The sequence below is a fragment of the Petaurus breviceps genome, unplaced genomic scaffold (genome assembly GCF_028583685.1).
Source record: "Petaurus breviceps papuanus isolate PSGF00001 unplaced genomic scaffold, PetGlider_PUasm1.0 118, whole genome shotgun sequence".
NCBI classification, from domain to species: Eukaryota; Metazoa; Chordata; class Mammalia; order Diprotodontia; family Petauridae; genus Petaurus; species Petaurus breviceps.
In genome coordinates, this window is record NW_027185616.1 from 21,594,059 (window position 1) to 21,617,627 (window position 23,569).

The 23,569-nt window shown below is 40.1% G+C and overlaps 2 protein-coding genes and 1 long non-coding RNA gene across 4 annotated transcripts in view; 2 read left to right on the forward strand and 1 right to left on the reverse strand.

The window, feature by feature from the left end:
- The window catches only part of LOC138160470 (uncharacterized), a 32,717-nt gene extending 32,129 nt beyond the window's left edge, over positions 1-588 (reverse strand). Inside the window, exon 1 of the long non-coding RNA XR_011168155.1 lies at positions 465-588. This is a non-coding gene — a long non-coding RNA (uncharacterized lncRNA). The remainder of the gene's footprint in view (positions 1-464) is intronic.
- Positions 1-23,569, forward strand: part of SMC5 (structural maintenance of chromosomes 5) — a 396,836-nt gene that overhangs the window by 44,676 nt on the left and 328,591 nt on the right. The window lies entirely within an intron of this gene.
- MAMDC2 (MAM domain containing 2) overlaps positions 7-23,569 on the forward strand; it is a 232,009-nt gene continuing 208,446 nt past the window's right edge. For both annotated transcript variants that reach the window (XM_069087015.1, XM_069087020.1), the window contains exons 1-2: positions 7-159; positions 550-663. In XM_069087015.1, coding sequence (XP_068943116.1) covers positions 126-159; positions 550-663 — 148 coding nt within the window. In that variant the 5' untranslated portion in view covers positions 7-125. The remainder of the gene's footprint in view (positions 160-549; positions 664-23,569) is intronic.

Genomic DNA, 23,569 nt, shown 5'->3' on the forward strand with positions numbered 1-23,569 from the left:
TGTCCTGCCACCCCTGATTCCCAGCCCTCCGTCTCCCCCTTCCACGCAAACCCATCCCGCTGCAGTGGGGTGGCAGCTTGAAGTCTGAGAGCTGCATCTTTCCAACTTCTCCCTGAAGGGCGACTATGCTCCTGTGGGGTGTCCTCCTGGCCGTGCAAGGTAAGGGTCAGTACTAGGAGTAAGCGCTCTCTAAACTTGGGCCCTCTGGAGACTGCTGCCAGTGCTGCGCACCTTTGTGGGAAGCGTTGCCTACGGGCGTGCGGCTGGGAGCCCATGCTTTCTCTGGAGCGAGCCAGCCTCTGAGGGGCTGGCCACACAGAGAACCTGCCAGAGCGCTGCCCTCCACGCTTCCTCCTTTTGCATCTTGCTCCCCGTTCCGGTCTGGGTTACCACTTGGGGCAGGTTGGGAGGTAGACCGTGGGAACCAATGCCCCCCGTGTCCCCCGTGCTTTCCCTCCACCTACCCTGGCTTGCATGTAGTCACCTCTGCTCAAAGTTTGGGTGAGTGTTCCCGGGGAGCATGTTCTGAAACTTTCTTTGTACCGGCAGCGCTGCAGTTTGCCAGAGCTGTGGAGCTCCCTGCTGGCTCGTGTGCCTTTGAAGACAGCACTTGTGACTTTGACTCAGTATTTACATTTTTGCCATGGATTTTAAATGAGGAAGGTAAGGATGGGCTTGCCTCTCTGGTTTGGACTTTTGCACGTATTTTAATCTAATGTTAGATGTGTTAGTTTTTTTCTCCACAGAGAAGAAATCCAAGGTATCTGATTTCTTAAACAGGGCTTGAAGAGCAGAAATCAGACAGTAAAAAGATGAAATCATCAGTTTACTTTCCCTTTCCATAAAAAAAAAGTTCTAAAAGCTGCATACAATCTAAAAGTCATGTTGTGTTTATATTGTAAAGAGTGTTGGACTGAGAGTTGGAAGATCTGAGTAGGAATCTCAACTAGTCTCCTTGTTGCATGACCTTGTTGTGTAAGTTACCAAACTCTGAATCTGAATTTCTTCATCTTTAAAACTGGAGGAAGCTGTTCAATTCGATGCATTTTTAAAGGTCCATTACAACACCACGTCCTATTTTTTTTGAGGGGGGAAGGCAAGGCAGTTGGGGTTAAGTGACTTACCCAAGGTCACACAGCTAGTTAAGTGTCAAGTGTCTGAGGTCGGAGTTGAGCTCAGGTCCTCCTGACTCCAGGGCCCCTGCCTTATTCACTCCGCCACCTGCTGTCCTGACAAAGTCCTAGTTTTTGTCTGATGGAGTGAGGTAGCATGAGGTAGTGAAAAGTGAGATCAGCTGGAAGGATCTAGATGGATTCTGATCCTACACCATCTCTAACTAGCTGTGTCACCTTGGGCTAGACACAGCCTCCTTGGGTTTATTTTCCACAGGGAAAGAGTTCTAGATTTGGAATCAGAGAACCCAGGTTCAAATTCCACATTTGACACATTAATACCCCTGGGATCTTTAGCAAATCACTTAATGCTCTGGGCCTCAAAACCCTTACCCTTAAAATAAGGGGATTGAACTAGAGGCTTCTGAGGATTTCCCAGCTCTACATCTTTGATCCCATGTGTGATAAGTCTAAGATCTAGGGACTTCGGTTGATATTTTGCTCCTTAATAAATGTCAGAAAAAGAGTAATCTCATACTTCTTTTGGTTGTGAAATAAGGAACTCTCAGGTTTGGTACGGAGCTTCTTCCTTTTCTTTCCTCTTTTTTTTCCTCCTTTCTTCTTTGGCCTATTCAGGCTAGGAATACAATATAGGACAAATGAACTTATTTCCCTAGTCCTTTGTTCCCAGATCCAAAACTTATCCAGAATGTAATTGCATTGGAGAATGTTGAATCCACAAAACACCAGTCTGAAAATCCAAGCTAGCCCTGTTGAATTGACAGCTGCGCAACCTGCCTGGTTAGCTGAAAAAATAAGATGGTTTTGGTGCCCTTTTCTATGCCTACATTTCCTATTTTATGGTTGTCAAAAGATAGGCTCAGTGGGCACTGGATATGAGTAGTTCAGGGCTGTCTCATAAACCTTGTTTGATTTTGAAGTCACTTTAACCCCATGCATATTGTATACCTCCCCCTAACAATGTGACTGGTAAAGCATTGAGAAAATGAGTGAGAAAATGAGAGATTGCCTGTTCTGGTGACAGCACTGAATTTGGAAATCAGAAGTGGAGTCATACATAGGACAGAATAAACAGGGCTTCATCCCAGGCACGTGGGACAGGGCATATTTCCTATCCATCATGATCTTGTGGTAACCACTGTCCTTGTAACTCTTCTCTCAGCCCTCTAGAAATATAGGGGACAGCTGGCCCAGGGGACTCTAGGAATCATAGAATCATAGTAGTGGAGTCAGAAGGGACCTCGGAAGCCATCTAACAATAGCCTTAATAACAACTACTCAGATTTATATAGTGCTTTATTTACATGATTTCATGTGATCTTCACAACTGTGCTATTATTATCTATATTTTACAAATGAGGAAACTGAAACCCAAGGAAGTTAAGTGACTTACCTAAAACAAGTAGATTTGAATACAGGTTTTCTGATTCCAGAGTCAATGTTCCTTCTTTTTTTTTTTTAAAGCAATCGGGGTTAAGTAACTTGCTCAAGGTTACACAGCCAGTTATTTCTGGTGTGGTGCTAAGTATCTGAGCCTAGATTTGATCCCCAGGTCATCCTGACACTGGGGCTGGTGCTCCTATTCACTGAGCCACCTGGCCGCCCCTTCAATGTTCCTTCTGTTATACTATATTGGGATGAGCTCTCTTTTCCTTGTGTGATAACACCCAAGGTGGAACTGTTCTCTGAACCCCATTCCCATCACACACTGTTGAATTTCTCCCAATTGTAGTTGGGACTAGTTAAATCTCTGATCAAAAGACCTCATTTCCCTGATATGTCATTACTATCTTTCTGGTTTCAACTTCTTCTCTTGTAAAATGAGAGGACTGAACTAGATCATCTAAGTTCTATTGATGCTATAGTATAATCATTTTAGATTTATTTTCTAGATAATAATTGTGTTCTCCCTACACATGTTGTCAGTTGTACCAAGGAAGAAAAAATATGAGCAAAATTGTTTCTTAAAAAAATAATTTCCATGAAAATGTACCTTCTCCCCTTCTTTGCAGAGGTGGGGGACAATGGATGTGGTACACTGCATACCTGACTGATGTGCTGATTAGTTTCACTGAATTGCTTTTTTTTCCTCTTTCTTTTTTATTCTTTATGACAAGGGATAATTTAGGGGGTAGAGGAGGGGAGAGGGATACATTTGGAATTGGAGGAGATCAATACAAATACAAGAAAATTAATTAAATTAAAAATAGAATGCCATCTTCTAGTCAAAGATAGAAAGGGAACATTCAGCACTTTGGTGGGGATGGTAATTTAGCTCCACAGTTAACCTCTGATTCAGTTTACAACCCACAAGTCATATGGGATCACCACAACATTTCAATAAACTGACTTTTAGAAACCCTGCTTCCTTTCCAAGGCTGACAGGAAGGCTTCTGCTGAGTTGGCACAGGGGTCGTTAAGAGTGGCAGTTGCACAGTGGGGAGGAATACCTTCAGGGGAGGTATCAAGATGCATATTATAGAAGTTGAACATAGTTTAATGAGCAGACTGTTCTTCCCCCCCTCCCCCTTCTTTCTAACGACAGCCACTGATTTCTGACCTGGGAGGGAGCAGGGAGGGGGGAAGGGAAGGGCTAGCTTGTCTGGGGGGAAGTTACTCATTTTACTTGATGCCTGCCAGGGTTACAGCTATGGAAGTTATGTCGTTACAAGTCTAGTTTTCAAAAAGGTTTGAAATTTGGATAGAGATGTTTACTCAAGTAAGGAAGGTAGGTAGGTGTGTGCCTGCTGATCCAGGGGACAGTTAAAGGCTCTTTCACTCTTTCCATTCTAAATTCTATTTCTAGGCAACTTGGTCCCAGTAAAAGTATCTTAGACTGAAATTCAGTGTACATGTTGTAAAGTTTCTCTGCTGTTTTGTAACAAAATCCTCTTGAAATTGGTTTCACCCACTTCAATTTGTTGGGTATTAAAAAGGTTTACTTGAGATACCTTTGCCCTTCGGTAGCTGGGGTAGGGGTGTGCGAAATGCCATTCCACAGGTATCTCAGGGGACATTCCCACAAAAGCACAGCTGAAGGAATTAGACAAGGGTAGAGTTATTTATAAAGTGTGATTTTTTTAGAGGAGGGGGGAGGACCCCATCCAAAAATACCTCCTTCCAGCCTGAAATTGCATTCATTCCTTTGGGCTAAGGTTTTCTATCTCCAGAAATCCCCTGTTAAAATATCCCTACCCTTGGGAGGTATATTAAGCATTAATACCATGTATCTGATTAATTTCTAATAGGAATGGGCCAACCTGCATAGGTAAATTTTAACAGGAGAAAGGCACACAGGTGAGGTTCTGCAGTAGGACTAGAGCAGGGTCAGGTTGTGGGAAACAAAGAATACCTGGGAAGTGAGGGAGGGCACCACCCATGAGGAAAGGAATGCATGTGGTAGAAGCAGAAGGACACTCAAAATCAATTTTGCCTTTTCACAGTTTTGCCTGGGGCCAGCTCTGGGGCAGAATTTTTTCTTTTTTTTGCTTGAAAATGTTTCATATTGTGCTTGCCATCATGGGTGTGTGTGTGTGTGTGTGTGTGTGTGTGTGTGTGTGTGTGTGTGTGTAAGGAGATGTATTTGGTTCTAATTTGAATTCACTTAGGAGTTTGAAGTGTGTGTGTGTGTGTGTAACATAGTACCATTTAGTTAATCTTAATATCTTGATTTCCTCATTAATAAGAACAATCCACATTTATTTAATGCTTTAAGGGTTTTCAAAGAACTTTCTGCCCAGCAACCTTACCAGCTAAATAACACAGGAATTAGCCTTACTTTTTATTTATTTTTTAATATATTAGAAAAAGTTTATTTTCAAAAAGTTAAACAAAGAATATACAATGACTAATTTCATGTATCAGAAGAAAAAAAGAAGAGGTTCTTGGGTAAAGGATAAGTCTGGAGACCCAGGGCATCAATGGCATCAAACATTGTTTCCTCTATTACCACTGTTCCAATATTGTTCTGTAGCTCACACAGTGCCATCTCTATACATTCACCAATCACAAGATTCATAAATGGATCAAACGCCCACAATCCCTTGGACGTGCCTCCCACAATTTAGTTTCAATGGTAGCTTCTCGTCTATAATTTTTTTTAGCTTGGGCAGCTGCACTTTGTTCATTTTGTTTCAGTTATGGCCCTTTGCCTCCTCCCTGCGCAATCTGCAATCCTCGGCTTCCCTTGTGGCCACTCAAGCCTTACTTTTTAGATAAGGAAACTAAAGTCTGTAGAGGTGAAGGACTTGTCCAAAGTGACCCAGCGGTAAGTTGTCCAAGCTGAAACTTGAACCTGGGTCATAGGTTAATCGATCTAAAACTGTAAGACAACTTGGAAGTCATCTGGTCTTTTTACAGATAAAGAAACTGCGGCTGAGTATTGACAGAGGTGGAATTTGAATCTAAGGTCCTCTGATTCTAGAGCCGGCGATGTTTTCACTGTACCATTCTGCTGAATGGAACATTACCCTTTTCACTAAAGCCACAAAAATTCTTATTCATTTATTAATTTAAAAGATGCTGCTGAGATTTGTGAAGTCTTAAGAACAGGGGTGGGCAAGCTAGGTGGTACAATGGATAGAACACTGGGCTTGGAATCAGGAAGATTCATCTTCCTGAGTTTTAATCTGACCTTAGACACTTACTAGCTGTTTGACCCTGGGCAAATCACTTATCCCCGTTTGCCTCAGTTTCCTCATCTGTAAAATGAGCAAGAAAAGAAAACGGCAAACCACTCTAGTATCTTTGCCAAGGAAAGCCCAAAGGGAGTCACAAAGAGTAAGAAATGACTGAACAATAACAAAGGATGGTGGTACTTTGCTTTTAAACAGGGTTTAAGGTTCTTAAAGGCAGCAGAGCAAGCCTAACATCCAAAGTTCACAATTCCAAGTATTTAACATATGCTTAGAATTGCTTTTGGCCCTACTGTAATCATAGACTGGGCTTGACCATCTGGGATATAAGATATCTTCCAACGTCTCTTTATGAGGAAATGCTGTCTGTGAACTTGAGGAAAGGAGCAGAGATAAAATGGGCATAGAGTTTCACAATCAGAATTTGGAACTTTGAATTATATTAAGAGGGAGGGAGAGATTGAAAAGATGTCAAGTAAAGAGAGAAAGGGAAAGTTAAAATCTTCATTATGATTAAAGGATTTTTAGTGCGTAAGGAATCAGGTTTTAAGAAAATGCTTAATACTAGAAATAGCTTGCTTACCAGAGATGGGATTGTGGCAAAGCTTCTTATAAAAGAATGGCTTGTCTGACCCAAAGAGGATAATAGTGATTCAGATGCCTTTGAATACAGCATGGGAATGCAGGCTATTGAATATAGCATAACAAAGAAGAAGAAAATTTAAAATATGCTCAGAGCACTTTGTAAGTACACAAATGGAATTGTGGGACATCCCTTTTCCCTTTCTTCTCCTACCTTGCATTTTCTCTCTTTTGGATGTTTTCTCTGCCTTGGACATGGGACTTTCACTTCTGCAGTTAGTCGCATACCAATTATTATTAATAATGATAACTCCCGACTGGTGTTTTCTTTAAAGTGAGTTGTAGTTAGAAACTTGGCTCAGCAATATATACCATGAGGAGCCTTATTCTGGGGGCTGATTGTCATCCTGTATTCCCTTCACCTCAGGCTTTCCTGGTTTCTGTAGTGCCCAGTTTCCTAGAGTGACCCAGCAGTGTCTCCTGGAAATTACTTGGAACAATTGCCATTCCAATAGGTGGTGACTGTTGGACCTGCTTTCACTCTTGGCATGGAGTCGAAGCTGCATTTACTTTGCTCTTAGCATCTCAGGCAGGAGCTCAACTGTCACTGTGTTTAAAAATCGGTGTCTAACTGAAATCTACAGCTTCCCTTGTGTGTGTTATTTCAGAGAGGCAGTTGTCCTGAGGAATCCAGCCAAGTTATTTCTGCATACCACATAGCATTTTGTTCCACTGCCACTACTATTATTAATGGTTTGCTATGGCATCATTTTAGTAGTCCCCATCCCCCCATCCCCAACCACAGCACAGAAGTACATCAACTTGGACCCTCTCCAAGGGGCTTTAGTTACTATAGAAACATCATTAATGACATGATGTTACCTGTAACATAGACCTATTCCATAGATCCTGAATATGGCGTTTATTTTGCTTTTTGGAGAGGGGAAGGCAGGGCAATTGGGGTTAAATGACTTGCCCAAGGTTACACAGCAAGCTAAGTATTAAGTGTCTGAGGTCGCATTTGAACTCAGGTCCTCCTGACTCCAAGGCCAGTGCTCTATTCACTGTGCCACCTAGCTATCCCTATGAATATGACTTTTTAAAAAATCTTGGGGCTCCTGTGCATTTAGGCTGTTAGTAGCACAAAATAATACTTTTTGGGGGGCGCTATGAAAAACTGACTTTTATATTGGACAAGTGTATTTTGAGGGCAGACATTCAAGGGAGGATTATAGGAAGTGTCCACAAGGATTGTGTATGACCTGAGTACATCCCGCCATTCCTGAAGCATCAGGAATAGAAATGAGAGAATTCTTAATAGACTGTGGGCAACTCACCCAACCTTGCAGAGCCTCAATTTCCTTACCTGTAAAACCATAGGATCATAGATTTAGGGTTAGAAAAGACCTTAGAAGAGACTTTAGTCCAACCCTTTCATTTTACAGACAAGGAAACTGAGGTCCATCCTGGTTAAATGAGTTGTCCAGATTCATACCTATGATAGGTAGCAGAGTTTATTATATTTGAACTCAGTTCCTCTGGTGCAAGATTTCCTACTCTTTCCATTTGTGAGCTCATGGATATGCCTAGGGAATTAAGTACTACAGACACCAGGAAACAACTTTGAGCTATGGAGAGTGAAAGGATGACTGTCACCTTATAGAATATAACCTCTCATATTGCCTGCTTTATGGGGTTGTTGTGAAGAAACATCTTGTAAACCCAAAAGCTACACACACACACACACACACACACACACACACACACACACACACACAGGAATTGGCTATGGAGTTGCAGCTAGGGTGGGACAATGGTGATTTGCCCTAGGGTATCAGTGGTGAAGGGGACAGGACAAGATTTGCCTCTTTCCTTGCTATCTTCACATCTTGGAAGCCCATTCCCTTTTCTGGCACCAGGTTGTCATCCAAACGTTATTTTGCCATGATAATCACCCGCTGTTCCCCCAACCCCTCTTCGCCCTATACCATGCTCCCACCATCTCTTTCCAGGGATAGGCAATTATCTACAAAACTGTGGGGGTTGAGGCCAAACTTTGTGGAGATAAACATTTATGAATAGCTGTAAGGAATGAAATTGATTTGCACAAGTGGCTTGTTTAGTCACATCTTCCAGCATGGTCCCCTCCTTATATGAATTTTTGTTTCCTTGTCTTATAACAGTCAGGAATTGTTTTGTTTCCTATAACCTTATTCCAATCTATACCTGTATATATCTACTTGTTCCATCTTCCACTTTCTACCCAATCCACCCCTTTAATCACAACCTCCCTCCTCCATGACTCATTTACAGGCTCAGGTCACTGTAATCTCTCAGAATGGTTCTTTGGCCTAGGGCAGGAAACATCTAAAACAATTTGGTATCCATGAACTTAATTTTTCTTTATAATTACATTTCAACATAATTGGTTTCCTTTGCAATCCTATTCATTTTATTTTATGCATTTAAAAATATTTTTAGGAGTCCATAGGCTTCACCAAGCAACTAAAGGGATCCACAACACAATGAAAGGCTCAACATCCCCTCATTTAAAATTCTTGTCTCAGAATGTAATTGGTTCAATATCAAGATTAGCTCTTGCTATTATTGCCTTATGCCTATCACCCAGACTCCTTGGAAAGATACAAACCCATTGTGGCCCTACTCTTTGACCTGTGCCTTGATTTCCCTAGTTATTTTGCCTGGGTTGCTGACCCCCAGTAGCTTATACCTTAGGACAAGGGTAGGGAACCTACAACTTCAAGGCCACATGTGGTCCTTGGGTGCAGCATTTTGCCTGAGTCCAAGTTTTATAGAACAAATCCTTTTATTAAGGGGATTTGTACTGTAAAGTTTGGATTCAGTCAAAGGGCCGCGCTTGAGGACCTAGAAGGCCACATGTGGCCTTGAGGCCGCAGGTTCCCACCCCTCCCTTAGGATCATGCCTCCTTACTCCCATAGTACTTGTAATTCCATTCCTTAGTACCTTTCCCCTGCACCCTGGATCTCCTGCCCGGCTAGTCGGAAGCTAAGCCAGGGCTAGAATGTGGATTTCTAGACTCTCCTCACTCTATTAAAGAATAGTTAATTAAGAATACTTAAATAAAAAAAGTTTGTTTTTGTAACTTTTTGATTTCATACTATTCCTCTCTATAAACTCTATACTTCAAGCAAACATAGTGTTCCCTAGAATATGCCCTGTGGTTCTTTTGGGCTCTCTGAAGCTCTCTCCTATTTCCTCACCTTATGGTAATTTATCTGTCCTCTGCATTTCTTTTTATAGCATTTAGTTTTTACCTTTCTTCTGGCACTTACTGTGTTATCACCTTATCTTCCAATTCTTCCTTCCAGAAGAGATGTTTTGGGGTGAAAAACTTGCCTGGTAATCCACAAGTTATACTCCATAATAAACTCCCCATGTTCTTGTTGTACAGTAATGTCTGTCCTTTGTGGCCCTATGGACCATAGCATGCCAGGGCTGTCCGTGTTTTCTTGGTAGAGATACTGGAGTGGTTTGCCATTTCCTTCTCCAGCAGAGTAAGGCAAACAGAAGTTAAGTGACTTGCCTTGGGTTGCATACCTAGGATGTATCTGAGGCTGGATTTCAACTCAGAAAAAAGGAGTTTTCCTGACTCCAGGCCAGGTACCCTATTCACTGTGCCACCTAGCTGCCCACTAAATGTATTAGCCCATTTTCCAGATGAAGAAACTAGGCGATCAGAGAGATGAGGCAACTTTGCCCACCTGTTACCCAACTATTAAGTGGGTAAGTGGGAATCAGAACCCAGGTCACTGTTGAATTCCAATCCATAATTTTTTCTACTACACTACAACTTCCCCTACCCTTGGAACAAGCTGTATTGCGCACTAACTTAGTTCATGATTTTATAGAGAAGGTTTGCAATCAAATTGGGACAACCAAAACAATTTGATTTGTATTCTTCTTTTCTTCCAAATTAAAAATAACCAACCAGGAATGGAGGAAATAGAGTTATAGGAAAGTCCAGTATAGTGAATGGCAGACATGTGGGGGCACACGCGTGTACACACACACACACACACACACACACACACTTCTTTTTTCTCCCACAAAGGAAAAGAAGTACTAAAGAAATGTTATGGGAATGGGAATCTGAAGATCTTCCCTGCCCCTTGGCCCTTTGATAGGCTTAGGTGATTCTGAGAACCTTCCCTGATTTGAGAATAGGCTCTGCCCCCTAACAGGCTGAATGTGGTCACCTGAGCTTGTGGTTGGAGACTTGTTCTTCAGGAACACCCACACCTTGTTACTTTGTGATTGGGCAGTGGCTCATGAGGGTTGTGATGGTCTCTGACCCAGGAGAAGGCTACATATACTCTGAGGGGAGGTTTTGCTTTGGGGCTCACTTTGGGAAGACTTGTGTGATGTGGCCAGATGAGACTCTGGGCAGCCATTGAGGACCGCCCTCCCCCCCCCAGCCCTGTCTTTGAAAATCCAGATGTTGGTGCTTCTCTCTCTGGTAACTGACTACTGACTAGGTATGGATGTAATGGTCAGACAGCTGGAAGCCCTGTCTGATGAATTGTGTTATTTTCTGTTTTAACTTCTGTTTGTATTCTCTGAAGTTCAGGGTGCTAAGCTTGTTAACCTATTTTGAGTTGCTTTCCTTTAGAAAAGCAGATCTAAGAACCTGTGCTGGCAGCCATCCTGGGTATGCTGGGGTGATTGCTGCTACAGGAGCATAATTTGGTCAACAGAGATACCATAAAACTCTATTATCCAGGTGACTGGGAATGTGGTGTTCTGGTAAACTAACTTTGTTAGAGTTGTGGTACATGAAAGACTAGTTTTCAGGAAGTTAGGATACAACATGTACTTCATAAAAAATAGACTAAAGGTAGTTCAGTCTTCAGTGATTCAGAAAATGTGGAAGAATTGCTTTGGTTTATGTAGCTCAGGATCCTCTCCCTAATGGTGATTCCCAGGGAAAGTGCCTCCTACCTATCAACCTACAGGATTATGAGATTGAGAGCTGGAATAAACCTTAGAGGTTATCTGGTCCAATCCAACTAATACCTGTATTGGTCAAAGAGGTAATATAACATGATCGAGGTTGCATGCTAATAAATAAAAGAACCAGGATTTAAGTCTATCCTCTCTGACTCTAAATCTATTCTTTGTCTGCTATGCCTTGTTACCTCTCAAATTTCAAAAGGTGTTAATTGTCATTGTATTATAGTTGTAGATGATGTATGATATTGACCTGAATTCTTATGTCCCCTTAAAACTACTCTTTCTCCTTTTCTTTTTTAAAATGAAAAGAAACAAGCAAGAATCATTCTTCTCGTTAAAAATTCTATGATATATTTTATTTTTACATCCCTTTCATTTCTAAAAATTTCCCTCCCTTTTTCATCCCCACCAAGTGAGTACTCCCTTGCAATATAGAATAATAAAGAAAGGGGGCAGGGGAGAAGAAGAAAGTAAGAACCACCATCCTTTCTACGTAGGCAGAAAGGTATTTGGGTAGAAGGACAGAGTTGAGCATTCTGACAATCACACTCTACCTGCAAGACTGACCGTGGTGGATATGGGGATGCTGTCAAGGAATTTGTGAACTTCGCCCTCACTCCCCATGGTCTCTGAAATTGTGAGCTCTGAAGAAAATGCATTATAAGTGATAGAGTTACCATTTCTGTAGTAAATAGAGCTGGTACAAAGAAAGGGGGCCAAAGAAAGGTTTGTGCCATCCTAAGACATAAACTTTTTTTTTTTTGCAAAATCTACTTGGGAACCCTCAGGATTTGAAAATTCTGCCATTCACTCTTATATTCCTGGTGATTGCAGTGAAGGGCACTGATGAGGTAAATGGTAGGTTTTAGGGATTGTGATTGTATTGTTTCCATGGCAAAGGTTGAAATTCACTCATAGAAAGCATTTTCACAATGGAGTTGCCCTGCCCTTCCACCCCATATTCACCTTTAACAGCAGTATTGGGAAGAGGTTGTTACTTGACCTAAAAATAGTTTGGGAGCCTCAGGGAGTATTCCCAGCCTCTCATTTCACCTATACCTACTATGTGAAATTTAGAGAGTACATGGGAAAATGTCTTCTGCAGACAAGCTGTCCTAATAGACCTGTGTGAGGACACACTGCCTCCCTCATTCTATTAATTTATAAACAGCACACCACTCTGCTGTTCAGCTAAGTGATATATAACAGAACTAGATACTGGTGAGAAATTTCCATTCCTTATTTGAGGGACTTTTGCTTCTGTGCCAAAATCAGTGTTATTTGGGGCCGTGCTTAAAATGAAGACAATTTGAGTATGGTTTAGCCTCTCTGGGCAGCTGTCTTCTTAGTTCTCCAGCATTTATGATGAAGATAATCTAGTCTAGTACCTCCTACTTAATTAGATTTTTCAGTTACTAATGATTCCCTCCTCTTTGTATGCTTTCCTTTAAAACAGATACAGAGGCATCCATTGACTCTGTGCTTTCCTATCTTATGCAGAGAGGAAGAGCAGGGTAAATCCACACTATTATTTCTGAAAGAGCATCCTCTTCACGTGATTTAGATTTAGAGCTCCAAGATGTCAACAGACATCTGTTCCAACCTCGTCATTTTACAAAGGAGGCAACTAAAGCTCAGAGCAGTTAAATGACTTATCTAAGATCACACAACTAATAAGTAGGTGAGTAGGGATTTGATAGGTCGTCTGATCATAGGAGCATAGATATAAAAGCCAGAAGGGACCTCAAAGGACATTTATTCTGGTTTCCTTACTTTTTACGTGAGGAAAATGAAACTCTGCTTAAATATGAGGCAGGATTTGAACTAAGATCCTCTCACTTAAAATCCAGCCCTCTCTCCATTGCATTATCAATCTTTTTTTTTTGAGGCAATTGGGGTTAAGTAACTTGCCTAGGGTCACACAGCTAAGTTAGTAAGTGTCTGAAGGCAGATTTTAACTTGGCTCCTCCTGCCTCCAAGATCAGTGTTCTCTCCACTGTGCCACCTAGCCGCTCCAATAATCACATAAAACAGAAAGGAGAAATCTTAAAATGGCAAACGAAGATGACTCTCATGACACAATTTTTGAAAGTTTTTTTTTTTCCTGCTTCCACAAATAAGCCTTTACTACCTTCAAAAAGAAAGAATCAACAGTAAAAGCAATGCCGTTTTGAACTTATCCTCAAAGCAAAGGGAAAAGCTGCAGGGATGAACTCTGCCCAGGTGTCTTTTAGCTTAGCTTCAAAATGAGAAAAAAGATTTTCTTTGGTCTTATGATTTACTTTTTTTTACTAGTCTTATAGAACTTCATAAAAAGTATTTAAAATAGACATTAGGTTCTGTGCATTTGATACTATGCGGAATCAGCTCAGCAGGATCAGAGATGAAGAGACCTCTGGTGGAAGGAAGCATTAGCAGTCTAAAGACGCACTACACAGGCCCCAGGCAAAATTTGTTATAAATGTTGGACTTGTATTCCAGGACTCATTTGCGTGGCTGTTCTGGTTAATTATGTATGTACTATAAAAGGAATGCTACAGGAAAATAAATGAATTTTCAATAGAAACACCAAATTGTTATTTTTTTTATTCTCCAAAGAATACAATCAGGTTCACCAACCAGGCGTCTGGTTTTGTCATTATTGAGTGAGACTTTTAATACTCCTTTCTACTGTTGATTGTTATATTGGATACCTTTGAGAAAAGAGGAAAGAGAGTTTCTCTATGTAACAGCTGGCATGGACAGCTTGGTCGCCACTAAACACTTCTGCATTCTGCAAAATGTCATTTGGAATTTTCATTATTTCAGAAGTCCACCTGGTGGTAACAAAAATGGTCCTCACAATGAGTCTGCTACAAGGAAGTCATTCCTGCCATTTAAAAAACTCATTCATAAAATTTTTTTTGGTAGCCTTCTAGTCATAAAGCAAGTTGGGTTACCTTCCTAAATGAGCTTCTACTTTGCCAAATAGCAGAATAAATCTACGTGAAATACTCATGAAGATCCAGGAATTTCAGTGTTAAAAAACTGTTTTCTTTTTCTTCACTACTCATTTCAAAAATGACCATTTCTCAAGATCAATGGATGATAGTGACCCAAAAGGACACACTAGATTTGAAGTACTTTCTATTCAGAATTGTACCTGTCCTTAAACCTTTTATAGAACGCTAAGGCCACAAGGGACTTTAGAGATCTGAGAGGCCATTCTTTTACAGATTATCAAACAGAGACCCTGGGAGGCTGACTTTCCCAAGGTCACATAGGTAGTAAATAGCATAACCAGGGATGGAAGCACAGGTCCTTTGACTACAGTTTTGGTATAGGTTTCCTCTCAAGTTACAAAAAACTAAGTTTCTTGAAGAGTTAAGCAACTTGTCCAAGGTTCCAAGCTAATTAATAGTTGGTAGACAGAACATTTTAAATTATGGGCTAAGCACTGTGAATACAAATACAAACACAAAGTAAAACAGTTCCTATTCTCAAAGTCCCTTGATTTCTAATAGTGGAAGACAGAAGGAAACAAGAATGCAGGTATAATTGAGTCCTGGTTTCCTTATCCCCAGGAAAATGTTATTGGCATTAGATTATGCTGCCTTGCTTTGACAAAGAGAAAAAACCAATAGCCTAAATCCGAAAGAACCTGAAAATCTAAACTGTGTCCCTCATGGTATGGAACCTTGCAAGGTCATTTGATTACCACATTTTACCACATAATCATTGCCACTATATGATAGTTGTATCCTGTATGTTTTTTTTTCCTTTCCAATCCCAAAACTGGTGTATAACCTTTCATGATGTAATTGTCCCACCGTATAATTCTGTTCCTCACACCGCTTAAAAGATAGACAGAATAGCAATGTATTCACTGGTGGCATTTAGGGTGAAGTATTTATCTCTCACACATGACAAACTGTGAGCTTAGAATTCTCCACATGGGCGCATTGTCAGTATATATCAGAAAGCTGACTTGTGTGATTTGTTTAGAGCACTGCAGTACCAACAGCATTGTCACTCAACTCGATGAAGAGCCATAGGCACATGGGGAGTGGCCATGAGTAAGTCACGGGATATGGTTATTGTACATTCATGAGTATTCCTGCATCCTAATCTTGCACCAAAGGCAGTTTAGTGATAAATTATTTTTAACTAATACTGGCACGAGGTTGTGTTGTGTTTTGTTTTTTAAAGCTTCACATAATGGTCATACACCATTCTTTTTTCTTTGCTTTTTGGAGGGTAGTTGGGGTTAAGACTTGCCCAAAGTCACACTGCTAGTAAGTGTGTCAAGTATCTGAGTTCAGATTTGAACTCAGCTCCTCCTGACTCCAGGGCTGGTGCTCTATTCACTGTGCCACCTAGGTGCCACCCATATACCATTCTTTTGCAAAAAAAAAAAAAAGAAATTGACATAAAATCTGCAGTGATTATGTGAGGAAATATGAGTAGTCCTGTATCCTTAGCTTTAAAGTAGGAATGATGAATGAATGAAAACAATGATGACAGAGGGTCAATGTACTGTGCTGAAAGAGCATCGAGAGGGCACCTAGGTTACCTAAGCGGATAGAGTACTGACCTTGGAGTCAGTCATTTAACTCAATTGCCTCCAAGAAAAAGGAAAGAAGGGACATCGAACTTAGCATTGGTAGCTAGCATTTAACTACCTATGCCAGACACTCTGCTAAGTGCTGGGAACAAAAAGAAAGGCAAAGAACTCTCATGGAGCTCACAGTCTTATGGGGAATAAATTGGGGAGGGGAAGTAATTTCAGAGAAAATACTGAGAAATGGGAAAAGATTCTTGAAAATATGGCATATTAGCTGTAATTCGAAAGAAAGCAATGAAACAGAGGGAGAGCATTCCGGGCATTATAGGACAGCTAGAAAAAATGCTTGGAATTGGGATCATGGAATAAAATATACTGGGAACAGCAAGGAGGCCCATGTCATTGAATGGAAGAGTACTGAAGTAAGGTGCAAGGAGGTGGGAAAAGGTCAGGTTATGAAGGACTTTGAAAGCCAAACAGAAGATTTAATATTTGGTTCTAGAGATAATAGGGAGCCACCAGAGTTTATTGAATAGGGAAATGATATAGTCAAGCATGTTTTATCTGTCATTTCACAGCTGAGTGAAGAATAGATTTGTATGAAGAGAGAATTGAGTCAGGAAAACTAACCAATGTGCTATTGCAACCCTACAAGCATGAGGGGAGGAAAGGGCACACCAGGATGGTGGTGGTGTCAGAGAAAAGAAGGAGGTGTGTAGAAGAGATGTTATAGAAGTAGAAATGACAGGACTTGATCATTGATTAGATGTGGGATTGGTGACTAAAGAGAATGAGGAGTCAAGGAGGATACTTGAGTTGCAAGCCTGAATGACTAGGAAAATGGTGGTACCCTTGAAAGTGATAGATAAGTTAAGAGGGATGGCTAGGTGGTACAGTGAATAGAGCACTGGCCCTGGAGTCAGGAGGACCTGAGTTCAAATCCGACCTCAGGCGCTTAACACTTAACTAGTCATGTGACCTTGGGCAAGTCCCTTAACCCCAATTGCCCTGCCCTCCTCCCTCCAAAAAGCAAATTTTAAAAAAAGAAGTTAAGAAAAGGAGAGAGTTCAGGTAGGGAGGATAATCAAAAGTTGAGTTTTATACATGGTGAGTTTAAGATGTCTATAAGATGTCCAATTAAAGATGTCTGTCCATGTTCTTCATGTTTTCTTGTAATAACTCTTTTTATATCTAGATCATATATCCATTATGATCCTATCTTGGTAAGTGGTATAAGATATTGTTCTGTGCCCAGTTTCTGCCAAACTGCTTTCCAATTTTCCCAACAATTTTTACCAAATAATGAATTCTTCTCCCAAAAACTTAAATCTTCATACTCGTCAAATACAAGGTAACTGTATTTATTTGCTATTGTAAATTGATCTACCTTTCTATTTCTTAGCCAGTGTGAGATAATTTTGATAATTACAGCCTTATAATATAGTTTAAAATATGATACTGCTAAATCCCTTTACATTTTTTCACTATTTCCTTTGAAATTATGACTTTTTGTTCTTCCAAATGTTGTTGTTTTAGGAGATGTGAAACTTGAGATTGGGAGAGAGGTTAGGGCTGAGCAAAAATACTGAGAGTCATCAGCATTTTTGTTGCTTTTCAGCTATTTTCAGTCATGTCCAACTCTTCGTGACCCCATTTGGGGTTTCTTGGCAAAGATACTAGAATGATTTGCCATTTCCTTCTTCAGATCATCAGAATAGAGGTGATAAATAAAACCATGAGAACTGATGAGAATACCAGGTTAAATAGTATGAAAGGAGAAAAGAAAGCCCAAGACAGAGCCTTGGGGGACCTCCATGGTTAACAGGTGGATGAAGAACCAGCAAAGGAGACAGAGAAGGAGCTGTTAGATGGGTAGGGGGAGGACCAGGAGAGAGCAGTGCCATGAGAATCTAGAGAGAAAGCCTATTAAGAACAGAATGGAAAACTGTAAAAGGCTGCACAAAGGTCAAGAGGGATGAGGTTTGGGGAAAGGCCTTTCTGATTTCTGATTTCTCAATTAAGAGACCAGTAGTAACTTTGGAGAGAACAGTTTCCATTGAATGAGGTCATCAGTCAGAAGGCAAAGAGTTAAGAAGAGAGTGGAGGTGAGTGAGGGGGAGAAATGAAAACCATTATAAATGGCTTTTTCTAGAAACTTAGCTATAAAAGGGAGGAGAGATATAGGATGATAGCTAGTGGGAATGAACAGATCTAGTGAGGATTTTTTTTTGAGGATGATAGAGATATGGGCATCTAGGTTATCAGGATGTGAGTCCTGCTTCTGCCAGTCTGTGGGACCATGGACAAGTCCATTCACTTCAAAAGCTCATAATTCTCATCTGTAAAGTAAGAATGATGATACATGTAAAACCTGATTCACAGAGCTCTTGGGTGAAAAGTGCCTTTCAAAAGTTGAGTGTCGGGGAGGCTAAGCAGTGCAGTGAATAGAGCCCCAGACCTGGAATTCAGGAGAACCTGAGTTCAAATCCAGCCTGAGACACTTAACACTTACTAGTTGTGTGACCTTGGGCAAGTCACTTAACCCCAATTGCCCTGCTTCCCCCTTCAAAATGCATAAAAAAGTGGAGTGTGCTATGTAAATATGAGTTATTCTTATGACTGATATCTTAGGAGAATATTTTGAGACGTCAAATCCAAAGATAACTCTTGGTTTTTATTCTTGTGTCTCACATTAGAGCATCAAATCAAGGTCAAAGACCAAGGCAGTAGCATCAGCAAATATTTATAGAATACCCACTGAGTATCTTGACACTACCCTAGGTACCCTGGGTGGATTGGGAACCACCTAAAAAATACTGTTCCATTGCTCTCTGGTTCATGATAAAGCACTAAATCTGTCAGTGTTTCAGAGTGATCTGCATGGAATTTTTTCCACGTTAGTTCTGAGATGAGTGTCCGCTATCCATGCTCTTTCTGACAGGGCTACATTAGGACACAGCAAGACAAAGTTTTTCCAAAATACTGAGCGCCTCCCAGCAAATTAGTTCTACTTTTTGGAGATACTACTCAATCAGACTCGTCCTCTAAATATGGCACTGGGCACTGAGACAACACAAAAATTCCTTGTCTGGTTCCAAGTTCCAAATGAGATAAAAGCTTGGGAGCTGAGTGAGTTTCTCATGCCCATAGAGTCTTCATAATCACATTGAGACCACTGGACAAATTCCAACAGCCTGTATGTTCTTTTGGTAGTCTTAAAGTTCTTGTTTTTCCTACAATTGCAGGTTTATGTGCTAGGTATGAGGCAGATCGGACACTAGTGAAGTAGAAATGTCCACATAAGTAGTGGTCATTTGCAACCCTTTTATAAATACAGTTGTCAGGGGGTAGGGCTGACCTTTGCCTCAGAGAACAGTATATTAAGCCTTTTGCTGTTTGTAGCTTTATCTCAATGGTCTTTGAACTGTGGAACTTCCCAATAAAAAATAAATAGTTACAATAAGGTCAGCCAGTCGTTCAGTCAACAAGTATTTAATAAATGCAGAGGACAATGGCACCCAGAGAAAGCCACACAGATATCACACATTTAGAACTGCACTGTTCTGCCATGAACATGACTCTCTTGGTCTCCCTACCTGCAATGCATACACATCTGCCCTTACAGTATGGCAGTTGGTGTATAATAGGACCAGCTACATACCAGCCCACATGTCTGGGCTCTCTCTGATTTTATCCATTGCCTATAGACCACCTTCTAACGGGACGATGGCTGGCGTTCTCATTAACAGCATTGGCAACAGTCGCTCCCTCTCTGCTCTTTAGCTAGCTCAATTGCCCCATCTTCCAGATAGCTGTAAGTACATAAATCTTCTTTAGATGATGTGTGGAAGAAACTGGCCGAGAGTGCGGGAGAAACCATAGTGGAGCCATTTTGATTGTTGACATCCCTTAAGAGAACTGTCCAAATGACTCACATTGAGGGTAGCCAAATAAAATAGATCACCCCATCACAGTCACTGCACAGAAGTGAAGTTTGAAATAAGACATGTTGGATGTTATGAAAACAAATGTTGTATTGAATTTAGTCTGTCAAGTAGGAAATAAATTAGAGTTTGTTGAAAAAAAAACTAATTGAAATCATTTGTTCTGTGGCCATAGGCTATGCCACCAGGGCAACAAATGGGTACTTACAGTTCTAGGTAGATAATGGAGACATACATATATACTAGTTGACTGATTGCCAAGGGAAGTTCGTGTGAGAAAGCAGTGGGTAGATGCGAGAAATTTTATCATTGTTATTGTAAAACAAGAACCCCAAATTCTTCCTATCGAGGGTGGGTCAGTTGTATCCCCTTCATTCTTGTTGCTGTCCTTCATTTGTGTCCAACCCTTTGTAATCCCATTTGGGATTTTCTTGGCAAAGATACTGGAGTGGTTTGCCATTTCCTTCTCCAGATCATTTTACAGATGAGGGAACTAAGGCAAAGAGGGTTAAGTGACTTGTCCAGGGTCACACAGCCAGTAAGTATCTGAGGCCAGATTTAGATTCAGGGAGATGTTCTGACTCCAGGTCCAGCACTCTATCCACTGTGCTGCCCTTTCTTCATTCTACATTAGAATGAATAATTGCAATGCATGAAGAATATCACATTAGAAGGATCCATTAAATTTTACAGGAACATTAACTAGGCACAGATTCCAACTCATCAGAGAAGCGCTATGTAAGTATTAACTGTTTTATTCAAATGTGTAACTTGGCAGAAGCACCAATGTTAAAGCTGAAACTTTTCGAGCATACTTTTGGCCTAATGTTAATAGTGTCATAAACTCTCCCTCTTCTGTTATGAGTGTCACATCAGGGAGAGCAGGAACCCTATAACTCAAAAACACAGCATCATTTCCTTCTTTTGCCAAATGCAGAATGCTGTCCCTGGCCTAAAGGGAAGATGAACAACTTTATGAAACTATATTCTGAAAGACTGCCCAGGAGTGTTTCAAGACAGAAGAAGCTTCATCGAATACAGCCAAATGCTTCCTCTGCTGCTGATAGGAGGAATAATTAATAGCATCCTGTCTAGGCCTCCACTGTTATGTGGTTTTTCTCAACCTCACAGTGGGACCCCATTACTTGGAATGTGATAGAGTTGTATTATGGAAAGGGAAATGGATTTAGAGTCAGAAGACCTCGATTTAAGGCCAGGCTCTGCTAGCAAATGTGATTTTGGTTTCTATTCTTCGGTTTCCTCTTCTATAAAAGGCAGCTAGGTGGTGCAATACATAAAGCATTGGACCTAGAGTGATGGAGACCTGAGTAGAAATTTGACCTCAAATGCTTTTAGATGTGTGACCCTAGGCCAATCATCTTTAGTTGCCTTGGTTTTCTCTTCTGTAAAATGGGGATAGTAGGGTTGTTATGAGGATAAAATGTGATGATGCTTGTAAAGTGCTTTGAAAACCTGAAGGTGCTATGTAAATGCTAGCTATTATTATTCACTGTTATTAAAATGGGAATTACAGCCCTGCTCCACCTCTTTCACTGATATAGCACTTCCCTCACAGGAACGGATGAGGGAAGTGCTATGTCAATGGAAGTTGTCATTGTGGCTGTTGTCACCTCAATTCTTCATATTCCTTTGACAGTAGAGACCCAAAATAAGATTATTTGATGCCTTAAAAGGGATTATTCTTCCTCCTCTTTTAAAAAAGAAAAATGCTTCTTTTTTTTTAAACATTTCTTTTAATTAACTTCTCAGTGCTAAAAATGGCTGATATTGAATATATAGAGATTTACATTGTCAGATGAAGTTTTCTCACTGGTAGTTCCCTGTATCAATTAACTGCAGATCCAGGCCTCCTTTCCCCTACCAAATAAAGAAAAAGAGAAAGAAAATATCTAAATTAAATCCATTCCAAGATGGCCTAGAATTTCCATATGATTTAGAAAAATCAATTGACATTAGAGGCATTCATGAAAGGAACCTTTAAGTTGTCCCACTTCAACTCCCTCATTTTATAGATAAAGAAATAGAGATCAGAGAAGGTAAAGTTATTTACCGAAAATTACACATATAGCTAAACGATAGGGCCAAGACTTGAACCTAGGCCTGAATCATATACTAGGATTTTTTCCACTACAGTGAGATCTCTTTAAGTGTGAATGATGAGTCTCATTAAGTGATTGTATTCAAATTCACATTATTCGAAGTTATAATTATAAATGATATGTAATGATATATATTGCAAATTCAGATTATTCAGTTATAATTATAAATTATATATATAATTATATATAAAATATGGTAATTGGTTATAGGTGTATATATGTATATATAACCATATATATTGAAATTGACATTATTTGAAGTTATAATTATAAATTATATATATATATATAATACGGTAATTGGTTATAGCCATATATATTTATATATGTGTATATATGATACACACATACACACATACAATGCAAATTTGAACAATGTAACCGCTTTTTGAGATTCATTATTTGTACTAATCAGGACCTACCAGCACGCCACTCAAACTAAATACCTAGTAATTTTCTCACATTCATCTCTGTGAAAACAAGGAACAAAAAAAAGAACATATTTTTGTCAATAAACATTTGTTAAGTGCCTGACATGGTGCTAAGCACTTGGGACACAAAGAAAGCCAAAAGAGAGTTTCTGCTTTCAAGGAGCTCACAGTCTAATAGAAAAGACAACATGTAAATAAAAATGTAATTTACATTTCTATGTAGGCTAGCCATAAGTAGATATTGGGGCAACTTCCTCCATTGTTTGGAAATCCAGTTCTTATACCCCCAAGATTATTTGCCCAAAGTTTATCCCATTTGAGTTAAAGCAGTAGTTAATGATTCCAATTAATTCAATGTTTATTGAGTCTCTACTCTGTGCAAATCACTATGTGAGGCATGAGGAGGGATGTAAAGATGATTGAAGGATTATTAACAATGTAGGAATTGTAGTTACTGACCTTTAATTCCACAAGCCCATCCTGGAACAAGATGTTGATTCAGCTGTAATTGTTAAAGCCATGACTATGATAGGTTGCCAGAGTCTATCCTCCCATCAGACTTAGCGGCAGTCCACACAGGTGGGGGTGATTTTCTTGGCAGAAACTGAATACCATGAAAAAAGATGTCCTTGGTTGTCTGAACAACAGAAGTTTCTGAAACATGTTTTTACTTTAATTGGATTTTTTGTTATTTTTTTTCTTCTTTTTTTCCCTCCTCCTTTTATAAAAGGAGTACAGTACTATAGAGGAAAATGTAAGTCTAGGGAATGCCTGAAGATTATGTCTTTAATTCTTCTGTACCACATAGTGCTGGCGATATGGTGGGAACTTAATAAGACTCTTGAGTTTTATATTTGATAGGGGTCATGGGTAAAGGGGAGACATAAGGGAAGAGGTGATGTGGTACACTGGAAATTACACTGTGCTTAGAGCCAGAGGCCCTGGATTTAACTTTGGGTTGTTAGTTACTGTGCAACTAGGGCAAATCATTTAATCTCTTTGGGTCTTAGTTTCTTCCTCTGCAAAAATTAGGGGGCAACTCAAAATCCATGATACTAAATTCTACATCCCAGGACTTCTCAGAAATTTATTACAAATGAAACATTAGATAAAACTCAGTAGTTTATGCATTTAAGAGAATTGTTTTTCTATGTTGTTTCCATTGTGTTTAGCACTTTCAATGATTTGG